Here is an 18,083-nt window from a genome sequence, read left to right on the forward strand (position 1 = left end):
GCTTCAAGTGTCGGTTAATGCGACCCAAACGATCGATTCTGGCGGAGGCGGGGTAGCCTACCCCTTGTGATCTGTAGCCTTGATATTCAATATAGGCCCCGTGACTGGTATCGCTGTCGCTTTTCAAGCAATGGGCGCTATTCTAGCTTCTTCAGGGTGTATACACTATCTCAAATCGTCGGAGGAAGAACTTCTTCGATACACTCGATAGTACAGCAATCATGAACGCCATGCTCTCAAATAAAGCCAAAGCTCTACCGATACAAGACTCAGGACGCTAGCATACCCTTGCTGATCGGATCGAGCTCAAGATCTTTTCAAGGTCAGTCTAGGAGCTATTGTCAATTTCTTCCCAAATAAATCGCTTGTCGTCGAGGGTCCATCGATCGATTTGGCTGGGATCGAGCTCTCCGTTGATTACTCCATGCTGTGTTGCTACTTCATATCCTAGCGCTTGGGCAGCAGAAAAAATCACTTAATTTACATCGTCAAATACTGATCTAGTTTCTCAATTAGCTACGGCTAACGCTAAAATTGCCGACCATGATACTAGGTAGCAGAAATTAGAATCCAAAATCTTTAACTTGTCTGCTCTAGATTGCAAAGGTCTTGAACGTATCTTTTTCTTACTACCTTGATAAGCCCAGACATGACCCCCTTCAATCTGAGTTGATGTATTAATCTTCTTTTGAGATCAGTATCCCATACGGCTGATTGGGAATGTCTCGGACGTTTGCTTACAATGAGAGATTTCTTAATCGATTTTAGTTCGGCTACATTCTGATCAGCGTTATCGCCATAACGAGCTCCGGAGCTGGAAATAATTCGAGGACTGAAGAATAATATTGCAGACCTTGCTTTCGTCTAGGGCCTGCTCTATAGTAAACGAGCGATAGTTTGCTTAAACTATTTATCATCAATGAGACGATTAGAGTCCATGTCCGCCGAAAGGGATTTGATCTGCTTGATAAACGAAGGGTTGTCATTGTCTAGCTCAAGTTCGCCTTTCAGCTTGTCATAATCGGCTTTCAGAGACTCTAACGAGTCCTCTAAAACGATCTTGGGATGTGATAGCAAGGACCTTCTTGAATATTTTTTCATCGACACTCAATTTATCGTAAGCAGCTTGATCGATTTGTTGGTAGCTATGTCAGCAGCAGAGGATGCGACACTGCCAGAGAGGGAGAAACAATCGGCTTCCGTGGATAGCAGCAGGCAGTCGTACATGGTGGCCATGTCCCTCGCTCTGGTGCGTCCGTCGTGGCGGAGATAGTCAAGCTTTCCGACAAACCGTGCGCCGACTGAGTGACGTGCTGCACCATCCTGCAGGGCTGGCTGGGTTTCGGGGAGGCTTGTAATAAAGAGACGCGGTCGCCGCTGTGAGCTATTTGACCGTTTTCTCGAATGGTACCAGAGTGTATAGTGTGCTACACAGTCAAAACTGAGCCAACCGACTAGACGGGGCCGGATCAGACTAGGGTTAGGTCCATCGGAAACTGTCAAAACCGAAGCGATCGTTCCCCGACCTAAAGCCTTAGGGTGAATAAAATCGTAGTTTTTTTTCCAGATATGTTCTACCTCTTGATAAGAGTCGAACTGGCATCTTCAAACGCACTAATAGTGCACATCTGATGAACGTGTTTTCCGCACGTTGAGCACGGGTCCATTTAGGCTCGTTCCCTTCTTGACAACCGGTAACAGCGCACCCTATACTTTGTTCCTTACGAGTCGTAAGTTACGACATGTCCAGAACGAATGATAATTACCGGATTTAAGTCAAACTGTGCGTTTTATGGGATGGAATCCCCCGAGCCATACACCTTGCAATTGCTCATTGAGGGGCTCTCCAAAAATCAATTACTCAAAAGAGTACTATATCGCCACAAATAAGCACTAATACTACTACTAATTGTAATTTAGCTAATACTACGAAGGGAAGTAGAATGGCTACTTGTCAAATAGTATTCATATTATGGTTTCTTAAAAGTAATATCTCAGCAAATACTTTTACAAAAAACAGCTATTGCAAAACTGTAACCCAGTTTTGCAATAGCTGGGTTTTGGGTTAATTGAATGATCAAAATTCAATTATTGCAAAACATCATGGTGAAGCCGCTCAACAAGGAATGGCAGTTCTTCGGGCATAAGTACCGCGTCGCCGGCGCCAAGGGCGCGAAAGTGGACTGCAAGGCCTGCAACAAGCAGGTTTCTGCTGCCGTTAACCGCCTGCAATCGCACATGCGCATATGCCCGGCACGCTCCTCGATGTCGACGGCTCTCCTAAATTCGAACGGCAAAAGTGATAGCTCTAGTAATACAGGGCAAGTCGAGGCGATACCCACCACGTCAGAAGTCATTGAACAGGCTATAGAGGCTAGTGCCTTAGCAGTCGAGCAGATGGCGCGAACCAACACCAATGCAGACGAAAGCAACGCCCCTTTAGCGAAAAAACAGCGCCAGTCGGCTACGAAGACGCGTGATCGCCCACGTTGGGGTGCATCCACTGCGAACGCTGACGATGTGTGGCCCAATTCGGTTCTAACACAGCCCACACCAACAACGTCCACGGCAGAATCTGCAACTACCGTGTCGCTCAACGAGAAACGTCTGGAGATCGAAGAGAAACGACTGCAGCTCGAGATCACGCGAGACCACCGTGAAGAACGTCGAGAGCGACTGAACTTGAAGATTTTGGAGACGCAGGCAAGAAGAGAAAAGCTGCTTGCGGAGAAGGAAGGCTACGACGCAAAGGTGCAGCTGGGACTTTCGAGACAGCAATTACGAGACCATGGGGTGAGCGAGGAGGAGATCGACCGACTCCTACCCATTTCCAGCTCCCAGCCACGCAATGCTTATACCACTGAATCCTCCGACGAGAATGATGATGTGGCTGACTAATGGGAATAAAGATCATGTCGGACAACGGGGTTCCAATTAATGAAGTAGGTTATACCCGTAAAACGTTCTAACTTAAATTACAGACGCCTATGCACTATGGGCGAAGTCACCACACTCCTGGACAACTCTGGTTCGAGTCCATCGCAAGACAATAATTATCACTAAAGACGAAACGCGGAGTGCTCTGCGACGACGAGAAGAACTCCGAGCCATTGGACAGCGTGTACGACAAGGATCCCAGCCGCAACATGACATCCTGAGCACTGGGTCTCTTCTCCGGTCGCTGATGCCAGCAAGCACACATGACTTCAATGAACTCGGGCGGTGCGCGTCGCAGGTACGCAGGCGGCAGCGCTGGACGCTCTCCTGCTGCAACGAGCTGCCGCACTTGATGATCGAAGTCTACGTTGCCAAAGGGAATAGCTCCGTTGGTCAGAATCTCCCATAGAGCCACACCGAAGCTGTACATGTCTGTTTCGCGGTTAAAGCGACACTCGTTTGGGTTTTTCATGATCTCCGGTGCGTTCCAGCGCCAGGTGCCGGCGAAAGTTGTCATGAGCTCGGATGCAGCGTTATCCATCATGACAACACTCTCATCGATTGATTGCAGCGACTGGAGAGATCGCATCGAGAACTTGTGCGAAAGCTGTTGCTTCTTCACAGTGTAATCCGTAGCGATCCGGGAGATTCCAAAGTCTGCGATCTTGGCAGTCCAGTCAGCAGTCACTAGGATATTGGATGCCTTGAGGTCGCGGTGCAAGTAGATTGGCTCTCGGTTATGCATAAAGGCCAGACCTTTAGCCGCTTCGAAAGCCAGACGAACTCTTGTGTTCCACTCCATCAAAGGATTCGTACGAAGTACATCTCGCAATGATCCACGAGCGCAGTATTCACTGGTAACATTAGCAACGGTTAGTTAACAATCCAACGCGCCGAAGTCTTCTGCAATATATATACTGTACGTACTTGACAAGACACAAGCTTCCCTTGTAGGTTCCCATTTTGATAAATAGCGTAATGTTCGGGTGACGCAACTGAGCTGCCAGCACTGCTTCATCCAGAAATTCGGTGCGTAGCTCAGCCAGGTGTGTCATGTACAGCTCGGCTTCTGAGCTACTGCCAGCACGAAAGCGTAGACACTTGAGTGCGACGGTGATTCCAAGCCATTGAGCCTTGTACACTTCAGCACTGGATCCCTCACCGATCATCACGGCTGGTCCTTCCGTCACCATTTCCGCGATCGGGCCACCAGCTAGCAGTCCATCTCGCACACCTAAAACTACGGGCGTGGCTAGTGCTGTATACCCGGTACATCGAGGCGTCCCACTTCCGTCAGTCATTAGAGCAGCGGAAATATCTATTGACGATGATGGAGTTTCATCGAAGTGCACTTTATCCTCATGCGTGGGGAGTGCTGTCTCGGTTGCCGTTGCACAGCAGCAACAGCAACTCAAACTTGTGCCGAATAACAGAGCATTTGCCACTGGAACAAAGTAATTCAACGTCTCCGCAACAGCTCCGACACTTATAAGCCTCTGGGACACGATGAGTACCATTGCGTAGGGCATTGTAAGCACCGCTGCACAGACGCAGTAGCCTGTAAGGCGTCGAATAACGTTGCGTCCCTGAGTGGACGACTTCAGTCTCGATTTCTTTACTGCTCGGAGATTGGTCATAATGAGTAATAAAGGTGTGGCTTGCATGATTAATAGCAGTACCGCTGTGACAGTGTACGCTCCTGAATTGGTCGTGTCTTCTCCACTCATAGTTGGAAGGAGTGCATGCATACACCCATACACCAGTGAGGCCAGTGATGACAATAGTAGACTCCTTCTGGCGTGAAGCGCCTCCAAATTGCCGAGGCGCATGAGTAGCGACAGATTGGCGATCCAGTAAAGCGACATGAAGAAGCTGAAGCGCGCCAGAAGCGTCAGGACGAAGTCTCCGGTCGTGTAGTGCAATTCCTCTTGGCCCTCGTCCTCCCGTCGATAGCGCGCCAAGTAGGATGCGTGGAGCGCCTGCTTGATCGCCTCCAATCCCACGAAACCAACGTCCGCTAGTGCAATGCCGCTCAGTAACAGATCGGCCATGCGGCGCTTGAGTCGATGGAACGTAGCTGAATGCAGCAACAGGAAGAGCGCGGCCGCAGCGCCCGTACCCAGACAGACCCAATGTACGGCGTGCCAGGCCGCGAGCCACTCGGACGGCTCCGCCATCTTGATATTGAAGAATTTCGCGGTGTGGACAGCCTGGTCAGCAGTTATACCAGTGTCCAGTGAGTGTAGGCAAAAAGTAACCCCTGACTTCAACGCGCTAATTTGACGTTTTTAGCGGTCGAGAGGCAGTTTTGAAATGAAGACTTGCAGCTTTCGGATACATGTATGGTGGTCCGCCATTGGTGGAAGGATGGCATAGTGAAATCCAGTGGTGAAAGGGCCACTTACGTCTGATTTTCGATTTTTTGGCTACAGTTCTACTGTTGCAAATTTTCTGCACTGTTGAAGTGGCGAATTCCATTGTTGCATTTGCTACTTTCCGTAGTCAAATGATGGCTTCCAGGGACCTCCACGCCATGACCTGCGTCGCTAGGCTGCAGATTTGGAGCGGGTCGCGAGCGTTCGCTGCCCTCGACAAGTGCCACAGCCGTGAACGGTGTGTAGCGACTTGAATGGCGTCGCTCTGGATTGATGAGGCAGCGAAGCGTGGACTGGCTCAGCCAAAGCCGTATGGAAACGCGGTGAGCCCGGCATGGGAATGGGTACTACTCAACTTGAGCGGTGCAGCCACCAATGTTTGGTCTCTCGTTGACGATGCATTAAGGTGTTTAAAGGTTTCGCTAAAATCAAACTTCCTGGATTCCTTGAGAATAGGACACTAATTAAGACTATTACGAGTAGGTGCTTGCCAATTGTGCACATTTACCGACTTCCGAATGAATGATGGAGTACAGTAACAGCAATCGACGTATGTGACACTATAACTGGGTGGAGTACAGTAACAGCAATCGACTTAAGTCTGGGTCGGTGCTATCCTTGAATAATACGCATGTCGGGCCAATATTGTTAGCTTATTGCTTACTCAAATGCATGGCGTTTGCCGTCATTAACTCCATTTACAAATTCCTCGAGGTCACAACCACAACGTCGTTACGCCACCGACAGAATCTCACCAAAGAGTTCCCACGGAATCAACGCCTCGGAAGCGATGTACTCGTTGTAGAATCGTTTGGAAATGGTAAACGCATCACCGACTGTCGTTGTTGGATACGATTCGTGGCCAAGCTGCCACTTTAGTTCAAAAGCAATACGCTTCTCTTTTAGTGCCTTCTCGTTCATTTCGCGCTTGTCTGTGTAAGCATTGCAGACTTCTGAAAGCCACATGGTCCAACGTGGAATATAGTACCCCTTTACAAGACCAGCCCACTCTTTCCCAGCATAGTCGTGAATAGCCTCATTGTTGTTGTCTCCCCAACGCGTGACTTGATTACGGGCTTCATATTCGTAGTATTGTTGCAACGTGGTTCTGGTAAGCTTATCTTTACCGTCACTTAAGTGACAGTGCATCACCAATCCAGTTGCCTAGCAGAAAGTCCTCGTTCGTCGCAAGTATTTCCTCCAGACGCTCCATAGTGGTAAGCATGGTCTTCGTCAATCCACACACTTCATTTGGTGAGGCCTTTTTTGCATTGTAAATGCCTTTCAGGTGGATGTACTGCTCCAGCAATTTGTTGCTCAAAAACTGTTTCGTGACGTCCACTAAATCATGTCGATACGTGTCCACATCACGCAATTCGTTCTCAGCTAGTAGGAGTTCTTTCCATGCTAGAACGACATCGTTAGGGTCGTACTTGATGAGCGTAGGCTGAAATCTGTCGTACAAAAGCCTCCAGTGGGGAATTAAACACACCAGACTCTTGGTTACACCACCATAGGCAAGTGTACGGTTGTAGACCGAACGCAAAAGATAGCTCCACGCTTGCTCAACGTGCTCGTTGTGCGTATGATATCGCTGTGCCGCATACTGTGGAATCCACGTGTTCACATCCAGAGGATTATCCACCCACGCCATTTGCAACGTGAGGTCGTATACAATATAGTTCTGGAAAATGCCTTCCATGGTTAATCCAACACCAACCATGGTTCCGTTTCCTGCCCAATTGGCCAGCACAGGTGCCGTAGCTAGCGTCAGCAAGTCCCCACGCATTCCAGTATTCCCACCGAAGTTGTGCAACACAGAGTAGATCCAACTCTTGCCGAAATAGTTGTCCATCTTGCTCCAAATGGGCACCGACTCACTGTAGAAGTCAAGGATGATCAGCTTATCGGTGGGCACGCCATCAAGATATGCCTTTACGCGAGGCTTCGTCCAGAAGTGTGGGTCGTCCACAAATGGCCAGCCTTGCATTAACCAAACAGCATTAGGGTCGGCAGCTGTCATGCCGTCGATTACAGCGCGCGCGGCGCCTTCCAGCTCAGTTAAATCTGTGAATTCTGGTGCCATCTCCATGTATGTGTCACATTGATACAGAGACGACGTGTAGTTGTACAATTCGCGCTGCTCCTTTAGGAAGTTTTTGCCGATTTCACGGTACAGCGCGTCAGTGGGCTCAATCATAAAGACACAGCAGTGTTCCTCAGAAAAGTTGCCCCAGTTTGGTGATTGGGTGAAATGTGCATTCGGCAATCGAAGTTTCAATTCTTCAGGAACGTGACCGGCAAATGCTGGTAAAGCTGGAATCATACCGAACTCACGCATACGCTCAAGGATGCGGAGCTGAAGCTCATGTTGGTTGTCGATAAATGCTTGAGGAAGTGGCCCTTTCACCCAACTTCCACGCAGGTTTCCCATGCGACCCCAGGACAGAAAGGCCGAGCCAGCGAAAAACTTGCCCAAACCTTCGTAGCTTACATTGTAATATTTGTGGAACGTGATTTGCCACACTTTCTCCTGGCCGGTAAATGCCAACGGCATGTTAATACCTGAGCACACGAACGTTTAGTGTAAATAGTATGGCGGGGACATGGATACTGTACATACGCACCGTTGAGCGCCATCCAGTCGATGTGCTTCTCCCATTGCGGCCAGCTCCACGCCCAGAGCGAGTAGCTACCGGTATCCACGTTTTGGTAGTACGAGAACTTGGAGCTACGTTTATGACGCACTCGTTCCTCCACTTTCGGCAGCTTGTCTGGGAGTTGCAGCTTGTGGTTATCCCAGTCGGTCTGAGCATGCAACACCGACTTGAAGTACCATTGCAAACCGTATGCCATGGCGGTGGCCGAGTTGGCGGCGATCTCGAGTTTGTCACCGTCGCTTCCAAGCTCAAACACGTCAAGATCGTCAGCATCCGAGGGCAACACTCGAAGGGTGATCTGGTTGCTGTATTTGTCGCCTAGTAGTCGGTGAATCAGCCCCCGAGTAGCCGCCACAGGGTCGTGAGGCTCCGCATTCTTCTTTAATCCAGCAACGGATGCATCCACCCCATTAAACCCCATTAAAATGAAGACGCACACGCTCAAAGCCAGCAGACAGAACTTGTTGCTCCTACGCGACCGAGTCATAGCTCTCCAAGATCTCCGATTGCTTTCTCCCCCTTTCGAGTCCCTCCGCAAAAATCAGTGGGTGATGTCGGTTCGGGATCTCGCCAAGAGGAAGATCCACCCTTTCATTTCTGGAAAGATTGGATGACATGGAGACTGCCCCAGCACGAGATGGTGCTGCCTTAGCAACTTTGAGGTCAACCGTTTAAGCACTCTGTCGCTACTTCATGTTCATAATTTGCATCGAGACCACAAAACACAATATGTCTCTGTCACTACATGTACGTCGTACTTGGTTGTCTACCAGATAGAGACAACCAGCGATCCCCATAGCTCACGGTTCAAGCACGAATAGTCGGAACGACCGTGTGGACGTCATGGTCGACCCCGAGATCGGCACATGCTCCTGCAGCGTCAGGCCTGCCTTCTTAAATGTGTTAAGTAAATCTTCCTCATACGTGACCGTGCCGAAGTCGATGGTCGTGAGGAATTTAAGTAGCGGCTTGCCGATCTCCACTATTTTTGAGTGTCTCGTTTGAATGGTCTGCGTCACATAGACCTTTCCAGTTCCAGGCTTTACCATACTCACGCAGTGCTGGAGCGCCTTCACTGCGTCGGGCATGAGCATTAGCGACGAGCTGAAGTAGACTGCATCATAGGGGCCCCCTTGAAAGTCGTAGATGGAAGCGTGGTACACTTGGACGTGACTCGTCAATTGCGATTCCTTCAGCAGTGCTCGGCAGCGCACCACGTAGTCTTCGTCGTAGTCCACACCGTCCACTGTGATGTCCTTGACCTTGAGCAGATCGCCATTGTTGATCAGAGCGAGGCCTGTGCCGATTCCGACGTCTAGGAGCTTGCTGCCCTTCGGAAGCCGCCCCAGCACCTCCATGTACCAACCAGTCGTCAGCTTGACGACAGTGACGTCGTAGATACTAGCACGAGTCAGGCGCACAAGGCCATACAGAGCGACAACCCCTGCAGCCGTCACAGCCACGGCTGCCAGCGAAGGAGAGCTGCTCGCCATTTTTCTCGAAGGCAAAGTTAAATTTAACAGCTAAACTCCTTAAAAGTGGCAGTGACCCATCGCTGTCATTGGTTGCAAGTATTTTGCACCAATTATAGATCAGTAGATATTGCGGATCGGACCCGTTTCATTGCGTTTTAACTTTTGCTGCGTCAACGACGTTGAAGCGGTTGAACCTGACGTGAGAGTTCACTCTGCAATCCTTCAGCTTTTGACTCCGCAGCGACCTCCCCCATGACTCAGATCACGCCCGGTACCTTCGACCCGCAGGGCTTTCGCGAATGCTGGGGCGATTACCGTGCTGAGGCGGACTTGGAGGATCCGTCGCGTCCGCTTTATCGCTTCCAACGCGACTTGCCGCGTCTACCGGTGCCTTTGTTGGCTGATACCGTCTCGCTCTATCTAGAGACGATCAAGCCGCTGACGTCTCCCGCTGAGTTTGCACGCTCCAAGGAGCTGGCGACTGCCTTCCTGCGACCTGGTGGCATGGGCGAGGAGCTCCAGCGCCGTCTAGTGGACCGCGCCAAGGACCGCAGCGACTCGAGCTTCCTAGTCGAGTGGTGGAACACACTGGGCTACCTTCAAGTGCGCGACCCGGTGGTGTTCAACGTCAGCTACTTCTTCCACTTCGCAGACAGCGTGCACCCAGCCCAACGCTCCAATATTGGACGCGCAGCGGCTCTGCTGCGAGGCTCCGTGCTTTTCGCTCGTCAAGTGGCGGACGGCTCGCTCGAGCCAGAGCAGCTGGGCAAGAAGAAGACTCCCGTCTGCTCCACAGCCTACAAATACATGTTCAACGCTTGTCGTATCCCACGACGCGAGCAGGATTCGTACAGGATCTACGACCCCAAGACGCACACCCACGCTGTTATTATGCGCCACAACAAATTCTTCCAACTGGAGCTACTGGACCAGCGTACTCAACAGCCACTAGGCTTTGAGGCTCTCTGCTTCCAACTGGCCAGGATCTTGGAGTCTGCTGGAGCCAAGGAGTCTGCTGTGGGGGCGTTGACCTCCCAGGATCGCGACTCGTGGGCTGACGCTCGTGAAGAATTGATCCGAGCCTCACCGAAGAATGAAGAGTCACTGCAAGCTATTGAGAGCTCATTGCTGGTACTCAATATGGATGACGAAGCTCCAGTGTCCCGTACTGAGGTCGCACGTGGACTCTGGCATGGCAACGGACGCAACCGCTTCTTCGACAAGTGTGTGCAACTTGTGGTGTTTGAGAACGGCAAGGCTGGACTACTGGGCGAACATTCGATGCTCGATGGAATGCCGATGGCTCGCTATACAGAATACCTCGTGTCGCGTCTGCATAATGGCCAGATTGATCTGGGTCCTCGTGGACAGACGACGCAGCAACTAGAGCTTTCACTTGCTGCTCCCAAGCAGCTCACGTTCCGCTTTACGACGCAGACGTTGCGTAACATTGCTGAGGCTGAGAAGGTGTTCGACCAGACTGTGGTCGACCACGAAGTCTTCGTACAGGTCTTCTATGGCTACGGTGCACGCTCCATCAAGGGATTCCGCTGCAGTCCGGACGCGTTCGTGCAATTAGCTATTCAATTGGCGTACAAGAAACTGTTCAAGAAGAATGCCGCCACATACGAAGCCTCGCAGACGCGTCTGTTCTTACACGGACGTACTGAAACAACTCGCAGCTGCTCCGTGGCTAGCGCCAAGTTCACGGATGCCATGGAGGACGCGTCTGGCTCCGTCGCAACTGAAGAGAAGAAGAAGTTGCTCCTTGCTGCTGCTAACGCGCACGTTGCGTACATGCGCAAGGCTGGTGGTGGTCGCGGTGTGGACCGTCACATTCTCGGTCTTAAACTGCTGGTGCAGCCTGGTGAGCGTGTTCCGTTCTTTGAGGATCCAGTGATGGCTAGAGCGAGTCGTTGGCTCATTTCCACCAGCCACCTCACCAATGAACTGTTCGATGGCTGGGGATGGGGTGAAGTTGTGCCTGAAGGTCTGGGTATAGCATACAGTGTCAAGGATCAGTCCATCCAGTTCAATATCGCCTGCCGCCAACACGGTAGCTGGGGGGCTCGCATGGGCCACCTGCTTGAAGAAAGTCTCGTGGAGATGCAACAGCTTTTCACTGAGCAAAAGGAAATTGGCGCCAAGCTGTAGGCAAGAAACAAGAAGGGGGGCTAAACATGAACCTGTTGGTTTCTGTGAGCTATTCGCTGTTTTGTGTCGAATCGTCTACCGGCGAAAGCTTGTAGCATGGTTCAAGGTCGTACGTATTCTTGGTGGTCCTTGTTCTCTTTAAAGCTTTCTTACTGTCCAACTGCATGATCTTGAGCATACTGGAATGCTTAAGAAAGATTGCGCAAGAGTGACTCACGACTTCGATATTAAGGTTAACCCTTTTGTGAGCCGAAATGCAACGAACTACAGTACTGGGTCGATGCGTATCGACCCGATGGTGTCGGCGTGGAGGTCTTAAGCAATTTCTAGCTGATTACAACTAACATGAAGTACGGTATTACTATTGTACTGGTTTAATAGCGTGTGAAATGAGCATAAAAAATGGGTATACTCTAGCATTTGCATTTATTAGCGGTACTCGCTAAGCTCCTCATGGAAATGGTCAAGAGCCACCAGCATGAGTGCATACGGAATATTCTGTTTCATGACCGTCGAGCGGATGAAAGGTAGACCCGCAGCCACTAAAGAAATACCAGCACTAGTCAGGTCATCTTCGCGCTGTGTCGTCAATGCCGTCTTGATCCCACAATACATGAAGAAGAAACTAATAGCAGCACAACAGTAAATACGAAGGATAATCAGCAACACCATCAAAAACACTATAGCTTAATTGCCAGATCCTCACCCTGAGAAGGCTCCTCCTGTTGTAGCAGCTCCACGTGCGATCGAGCTCAACGCAGCAGGCGCCAGTTTTCCGTGCTGCTTCATGTACTGCTTCGCTCCATCAACTGTTATTCAACCCACACCAGTATTAATTAGAATACAAGTTTATAACAATGGGTTTACATCATCGTTGCCACGTACTGCCCCCGAAAGTAGCGCCAGTGACGAAGCCCACTAAACTGCCAAAGATGAGCCGATTACGCATGTTGCGCAGCGCTGCTGGCTCCGTCAGAGCGCTCAGTCCCATGCTGCTTTTGTTTTCATTGGTGTCCGCCTTCTCTGCCTTTTGCGTCGCGGCGGATGGACGTTTAGGCGCCTCCGGCTCGTCGAATGATGACCAATTCTGCGAGTCACCCATCTTGCTCCTTTGAGGTCGAAATTGAGCTCGTTGCAAACCCTCCATAATCGCATTCTTCTATCTTCACAAATTGGTACTAAATCTCTTATTTAGTGCAAATAACTCGCAAAATTCGCATTTCTAAAGAGCTCAACATGATGCCTTTGGTATCTCCTCCGCGCACGGCGTCTGCGCCTTCGTACCGGGCTTCGGACGCCACCCAGTCCTCGTATAATGTATACCAAGCTATACCGGACTTCACCGCGTTGCACTCAGACCCGCGGCCGCGTCAACACTTCGAAGAAGAGCGCTTCCCACTACCGCCATTCCGTCCCCGACACCGCGTGCGCCAACCTCGCGGCTGCAACTTAGTGCGACCCTACACTTTGGCCGGTGAGATCACACGCATGGTGCTTTACAACGGATGTAGCGCCGCGCTTAGCATAACCGCAGCCTTAATAGTCTGGGTGATGGCAGCTCTGTCTGTCCTGATGATACCTCTCTGCGGTTGCGGTGTTTCTGTCTTTAACGGATTACTACACGCAGTCTTCTACTTATGCTGCACTGACGCCTTCATCTACAATGCATTGGCTGCATCCTCTGCGGATTGTATTGACATGGACCTGGCAGAGTGGGGAGTCGATGTTACAAGTAGTGAATTGCACCCTTTGTTGCCAATTCGAGTGCCCCCGCCAATCGGAGGAGCCGGAGAACAAATGTTCGAACCGTGTCCGAGATTCGAGAGAAGTCTGGGGACTCCATCGCCCAGATCGGTGCTTGCAGTGGCCTATTTTGGCTGTTTCAAGCTGCTAGTCGGCGCAGGACAAGTGATTACTGTGACGTTGGTGCTGGGAGTTCTCGGGTTCCTGATTGGAGATAAACGCGTCCCAATTCATTTGGACACACTCACGGTGCAACATCCGTTCGCAGTGTACACGACGACGTTCGGGTTGTTGCTGATAGCGCTGGCACTGCTCCATGGGATGACGAGGGTGTCCAAGCTTGTCACGCGGTTCTTCTGCTGCGACGCTGTTCGACCAGTTGGGACGAGGGCGGTTGTAGATGAACTTTCACGGCCTAACGGGCAGACAATTGAAAGAGGGGAACGGACCCAAAGTGCTCGAAAGACGCAGCAATGCCGTCGACGACCAGACAAGTTGGGGGACGACAAGTAAAGAAGACGCTGGCGTGCTGCAACGGCACTTCTCGGCCCGTTCGCCGCGTCTTCGAGCTATCCTGTTGCAAGCACCAAATCTGCTTCCGTTGTCTTTCCAAGACGTGCTCGAAGGCTGTCAAGAACTCGATTCTGCCAACGTGCTGGAAGTGCGATAAGGAGATCGCGTTGAAACAAGTGGAGCTGGCTCTAAGCCGCTCAGAGTTCGCGTCATATATGGCGTGGTACCGCAACGAGGCGTCTCCAACCGCAACTTGCGTCAGCTGCGTCGTCAAGAAGAAGCGAGACGAGTTCCGAGTCGCGCCCTGTGGCCACAACTATTGCCAGCCGTGTCTGCTACGAATGTGTCGCTTAGCATTAGGCGATCGCGCTCTTGTCCCGCTGCGTTGCTGCAAGAAGGAGCTTCCTGACGACTATGTGCGTGAAGCGCTAGAAAAGCCTCAGGACTACGCCAAGTACCAAAAGCTCGTGCGGGAGAAAGACTGGAAGGTGTCGGATCTCCAATCCGATGCCGAGTACTCGGCTACAGTGAGAGCCATGGGAGGCAAACAGTGTCCTGGCTGTGGTATCGGCGTGCAGCGAGACTTTGGTTGTGTGCACATTGCGTGTCCCAATGGACACCAATTCTGCTACACATGTCTGCGGTTTTGGGGATCCTGCAACTGCCCATTGATCCCGGAAGCCGAGTTGCGACAGATTCTCGGAGAGTAGTAGTGTTTTGGCTCTAGTGTCAGTTGCAGTGAGCTGCATTGCATGTTTGAGGTAATTGTATGGCTCTTTTTGATTGAGTTGCATCTGATGCATCGTGACCCCCGTTAAACTCAAGAAAAATCGCGTGCCGCGTCCCAAACTTCCCCAGCTTCCAGTTAGTTTTGCGCCAGTTTGGAAAGAAACTCGAGGCTTTTTCTTGATGGCGACTCCAAGGCTGCGCTCTTCCCGCTGCTCTGGTTGTTCTGGCGAGTTCTTCTGGTCATCGTCGGCTTCGCAGCCTAATAATCTGTTCCCGTTGTTGTGTGGGGAAGTTTTCTGTCGATCTTGTTTGGCTCAGAAAGCTCGAGCAGTCTTGTCGACGAGAGCTGTGCCGCTGCGGTGCTGCGAGAATGTGGTTCCGCATGACTTTATTCACGAGGTGCTGGACCACGAGGAAGATGTCTACTACGCACTCCTTCTCCAGCTTCCGTATGAGAACGATGGCGTGACGAAGGTGGATGCAAAAGCAGCTTCTGTGTCTATCCCAGCTGGACTTCGAGCTCAGCTTGCAGAAGCAAAAGCAGCTATCAAGAGAGGGTCGAAGAAGCGATTGAGCTCGACTTTGAATACCTCTGCTGCTCAACAACCTCGCCATCGGTATCTCACGCGTAGCACCAAGGCTCGTCTAGCCACGGAACTAGAGCCGACGGACACTGCACCCGCTGACATTGAGCAAGAGACTGCACCTTCACCTGCTCGCAAACATTGTCGAATGTGTGGAATTCGAGTGACCGAGTCACTGCTCCAAGCCCCGTGCGGTGACAAACTCTGCCGCAAATGCGTCGAAACTGGAGCTCGTAGATATCTCGTCTCGGACCCCAAGGACAACCGTGTTCCTGCGAGCTGTTGCGGTACAGTATTGCCACTGGATCTGGTACTTCGTGTGATTTCAGGTACAGAACTCACGACGTACGCCAAGCGCTTGGTAAAGTACGTCGATGCGACCAAAGACCTCACCACTCCAAGCACTCGAGGAACTAAGCGTAAGGCTGCGTCAGAGAAGAAATCGACTGTGTCAGCTCGAGCGACGAAGGGATCCAAGGGCAAGGCACCTGCCAAGAGAGCGAAAAAGGCAGCTAAGCAGAAACAGGAACAAGAGCGCGTCTGTGTTGCATGCTACTCGGATGCGACTCCACCTGGAAGCCTGATGATCGTGCCGTGTGGCCATGCCTACTGTTTGTCGTGTCTTGCAATAATGGCCAAGACGAGTCTTACCGACCGCAGTCAAGTCCCGATTCGCTGCTGCTCGAAGGAATTTCCGGTGGAGTATGCTGATCAAGTACTGACCAAGCTTGAGTTTGAGCAGTACAAGAGTTATCTTGCCGAATGCACCCCCAAGAAGTCCTCGCTTTTATCCGATCGGGTCTACACGGCTGTTGTGCGGGAAAATGGTGGGAAGCAATGCCCTCAATGTGGAGTTGGAGTGATTAAAATCGCGGGGTGCGATTATATGACGTGCCCCCTTCGCCATTCATTCTCTTGGATCTGATCTTTAGGCACGCTGCGTTTGCAGGTTGGTGCTGTTTACTGTATTTCCTTATTGCTTGGGGCTCTTCTTGATATTCACTTGCGGTTTTGTACTTGCGTAGAAGATGCCCGTACTGAGGAGTTTTCATCTAATACCTTGAGCCACGCAGTTTTTGGAATGATTATTAAAGTTGGGTAAGCTGAAATATCCTCATTTTGACTATTACTTCAATTAAAATGAGTTGCTTTAGTGAGCTTCAAAAGGAGGCTTGCTCAGCTGTACTATCATCACCGCTAAAAGGAAATCGGTGCCACGTCCCAAAGGTGTCGCAAGTTTCCTCTCTTCCCTCAGTTGAGATTTTCGCAAGTCGATGACAACGTCACGCGGGCGGCTTTCGGCGCAATGCTCTGGCTGTTCCGGCAACTTCTTCTGGTCGGCGCAGCCAAGCACGTTGTTCCCATTGTTATGTGGAGACTTGTTTTGTCGATCTTGTTTGGTTCAGAAAGCTCGCGCGGTGTTGTCGGCTAGAGCTGCGCCGTTACGGTGTTGCAAGAAGGTGGTTCCCCATGACTTTGTTCGTGACGTGCTGGATCATGAAGAAGATGTCTACTACTCGTTCCTACTCAAATTAACTTCAAGTGATAATGCCACTACGAAGTCCAATGGAAAAGTGTCTGCCGTCCCGACGGAACGTGCGAGAGCTATGCAAGATGCGTTTACCGCAGCTAATAGTCTTCGAGCTCGAGTAGCAAATGCAGAAGCAGCTAGAGCGAGATCGTACTCGGAGCTGATGAACTATGGTAGCCCTCCTGCTCAGCCTCGCTATCTTACACGTAGCTCCAAGGCTCGCCTTGCTAGCCACGACTCGAAGCAAAGCGAAGCTTTATCGACTGCCTCATCCGAGTATCCACCAGCTCTTCCAGTTCTCAAATTTTGTGTTGTGTGTGGGATTCGGGTGTACGATCCGCGGTTTACAGCTCCATGCGGTGATGAATTCTGCCTTGCGTGTATCGTAGCCAAAGTTACCGGATACCTTGACGCGAAAGCCAATGATAGCGCTGTCCCAGCAAGTTGTTGCGGTAAGCTACTGCCGCTGAATCTTGTGCGGCGCGTGGTGACCGGACCATTGCTGACAACCTACGAAAAACGGATGATAAATTATGTAAGTGCGACAGCTAGCACTCCACGCTTGCGAGGAATCAAGCGTAAGGCGGTACCGGAGACGAAACCAAGTGCGTCTCCGCGTGCCACGAGAGGATCCAATGGCAAGGCCCCTGTCAAGAGAGCGAAGAAAATCGTCGACCAAGCGCAAGAATCCAAGCAGGTGTGTGTTGCATGCTACACCAGCTGTCGTTCACCTGAAAAGCTGCGGATCGTACCGTGTGGTCATGGATACTGCTCCCCGTGTCTTGCAAAGATGGCCAGAGTGAGTTTGACGGATCGCAATCTAGTCCCCGTTAGCTGTTGCTCGAAGGAATTCCCGATGGAATATGTGGAAAAAGCACTGACAAGGAATCAGTTTATGCGGTACAAGCGCTATCTGGCCGAACGCGACCCGAAATCGTCAACGCTTAAATCGGATCGGGACTACACGACGTTAGTGCACAAAAACCGTGGGAAGCAATGCCCTTTATGTGGGATTGGCGTCGTGAAAGTCGCTGGGTGCAACGCGATCACGTGTCCCCTGGGTCACTACTTCTGTTGGAAGTGCCTCAAGACAAGCTGCATTTGCTGACAGATCTACAAGTATCGCTAGGTGGTTATGGTCATCTCGCTGGTAGCATTTTGCTTTTCTTTTATATTTTTTAATGCCGTGGTTTCGATCATTTGCGTATTGGTTCGATCAATAACGTCGTTGGTTTGATTGACAGTATCCGTCGTAGTGAATGTTGCGTCTGGGAAGAGACGTTAACGGCGGGAGAAGCAAGTCGTATTTCGTGGAGTTCACTTTCAGTTTCTTGTTAGGAAATTTTCAAGGCTCACTTGCCATTTTCCGTAGCTGCAACAGC

The 18,083-nt window shown here is 50.9% G+C and overlaps 8 protein-coding genes across 8 annotated transcripts; 4 read left to right on the plus strand and 4 right to left on the minus strand.

The window, feature by feature from the left end:
* Nucleotides 1-2,103: 2,103 nt before the first annotated feature.
* Nucleotides 2,104-3,009, plus strand: PITG_10048 (uncharacterized protein; the record flags this gene model as incomplete). The annotated part of the gene is made up of 2 exons (XM_002902538.1): nucleotides 2,104-2,535; nucleotides 2,573-3,009. The coding sequence occupies 2 exons, from the start codon at nucleotides 2,104-2,106 to the stop codon at nucleotides 2,678-2,680; spliced, it is 540 nt and encodes a 179-aa protein (XP_002902584.1).
* PITG_10049 (protein kinase) lies at nucleotides 3,005-5,114 on the minus strand (the record flags this gene model as incomplete). Its single annotated transcript, XM_002902539.1, has 2 exons — nucleotides 3,005-3,791; nucleotides 3,865-5,114. 2 exons carry the CDS (start codon nucleotides 5,112-5,114, stop codon nucleotides 3,005-3,007), a joined length of 2,037 nt encoding a protein of 678 aa, XP_002902585.1.
* Nucleotides 5,115-6,044: 930 nt separating this feature from the next.
* Nucleotides 6,045-8,393, minus strand: PITG_10050 (alpha-N-acetylglucosaminidase (NAGLU), putative; the record flags this gene model as incomplete). The annotated part of the gene is made up of 3 exons (XM_002902540.1): nucleotides 6,045-6,388; nucleotides 6,465-7,877; nucleotides 7,940-8,393. The coding sequence occupies 3 exons, from the start codon at nucleotides 8,391-8,393 to the stop codon at nucleotides 6,045-6,047; spliced, it is 2,211 nt and encodes a 736-aa protein (XP_002902586.1).
* Nucleotides 8,394-8,772: 379 nt separating this feature from the next.
* Nucleotides 8,773-9,465, minus strand: PITG_10051 (uncharacterized protein; the record flags this gene model as incomplete). The annotated part of the gene is made up of 1 exon (XM_002902541.1): nucleotides 8,773-9,465. The coding sequence occupies one exon, from the start codon at nucleotides 9,463-9,465 to the stop codon at nucleotides 8,773-8,775; it is 693 nt and encodes a 230-aa protein (XP_002902587.1).
* Nucleotides 9,466-9,672: 207 nt separating this feature from the next.
* On the plus strand, nucleotides 9,673-11,601 carry PITG_10052 (choline/Carnitine O-acyltransferase, putative; the record flags this gene model as incomplete). Its single annotated transcript, XM_002902542.1, has 1 exon — nucleotides 9,673-11,601. The coding sequence occupies one exon, from the start codon at nucleotides 9,700-9,702 to the stop codon at nucleotides 11,599-11,601; it is 1,902 nt and encodes a 633-aa protein (XP_002902588.1).
* Nucleotides 11,602-12,030: 429 nt separating this feature from the next.
* Nucleotides 12,031-12,703, minus strand: PITG_10053 (uncharacterized protein; the record flags this gene model as incomplete). Its single annotated transcript, XM_002902543.1, has 3 exons — nucleotides 12,031-12,226; nucleotides 12,308-12,410; nucleotides 12,487-12,703. The coding sequence occupies 3 exons, from the start codon at nucleotides 12,701-12,703 to the stop codon at nucleotides 12,031-12,033; spliced, it is 516 nt and encodes a 171-aa protein (XP_002902589.1).
* A 134-nt stretch (nucleotides 12,704-12,837) lies between these two features.
* PITG_10054 (uncharacterized protein) lies at nucleotides 12,838-14,644 on the plus strand (the record flags this gene model as incomplete). Its single annotated transcript, XM_002902544.1, has 2 exons — nucleotides 12,838-13,713; nucleotides 13,914-14,644. The coding sequence occupies 2 exons, from the start codon at nucleotides 12,838-12,840 to the stop codon at nucleotides 14,565-14,567; spliced, it is 1,530 nt and encodes a 509-aa protein (XP_002902590.1).
* Nucleotides 14,645-17,491: 2,847 nt separating this feature from the next.
* On the plus strand, nucleotides 17,492-17,809 carry PITG_10055 (uncharacterized protein; the record flags this gene model as incomplete). Its single annotated transcript, XM_002902545.1, has 1 exon — nucleotides 17,492-17,809. One exon carries the CDS (start codon nucleotides 17,492-17,494, stop codon nucleotides 17,807-17,809), a length of 318 nt encoding a protein of 105 aa, XP_002902591.1.
* Nucleotides 17,810-18,083: the final 274 nt, after the last annotated feature.

Source organism: Phytophthora infestans, genomic scaffold, assembly GCF_000142945.1.
Source record: "Phytophthora infestans T30-4 supercont1.17 genomic scaffold, whole genome shotgun sequence".
Lineage (NCBI taxonomy): Eukaryota > Oomycota > Peronosporomycetes > Peronosporales > Peronosporaceae > Phytophthora > Phytophthora infestans.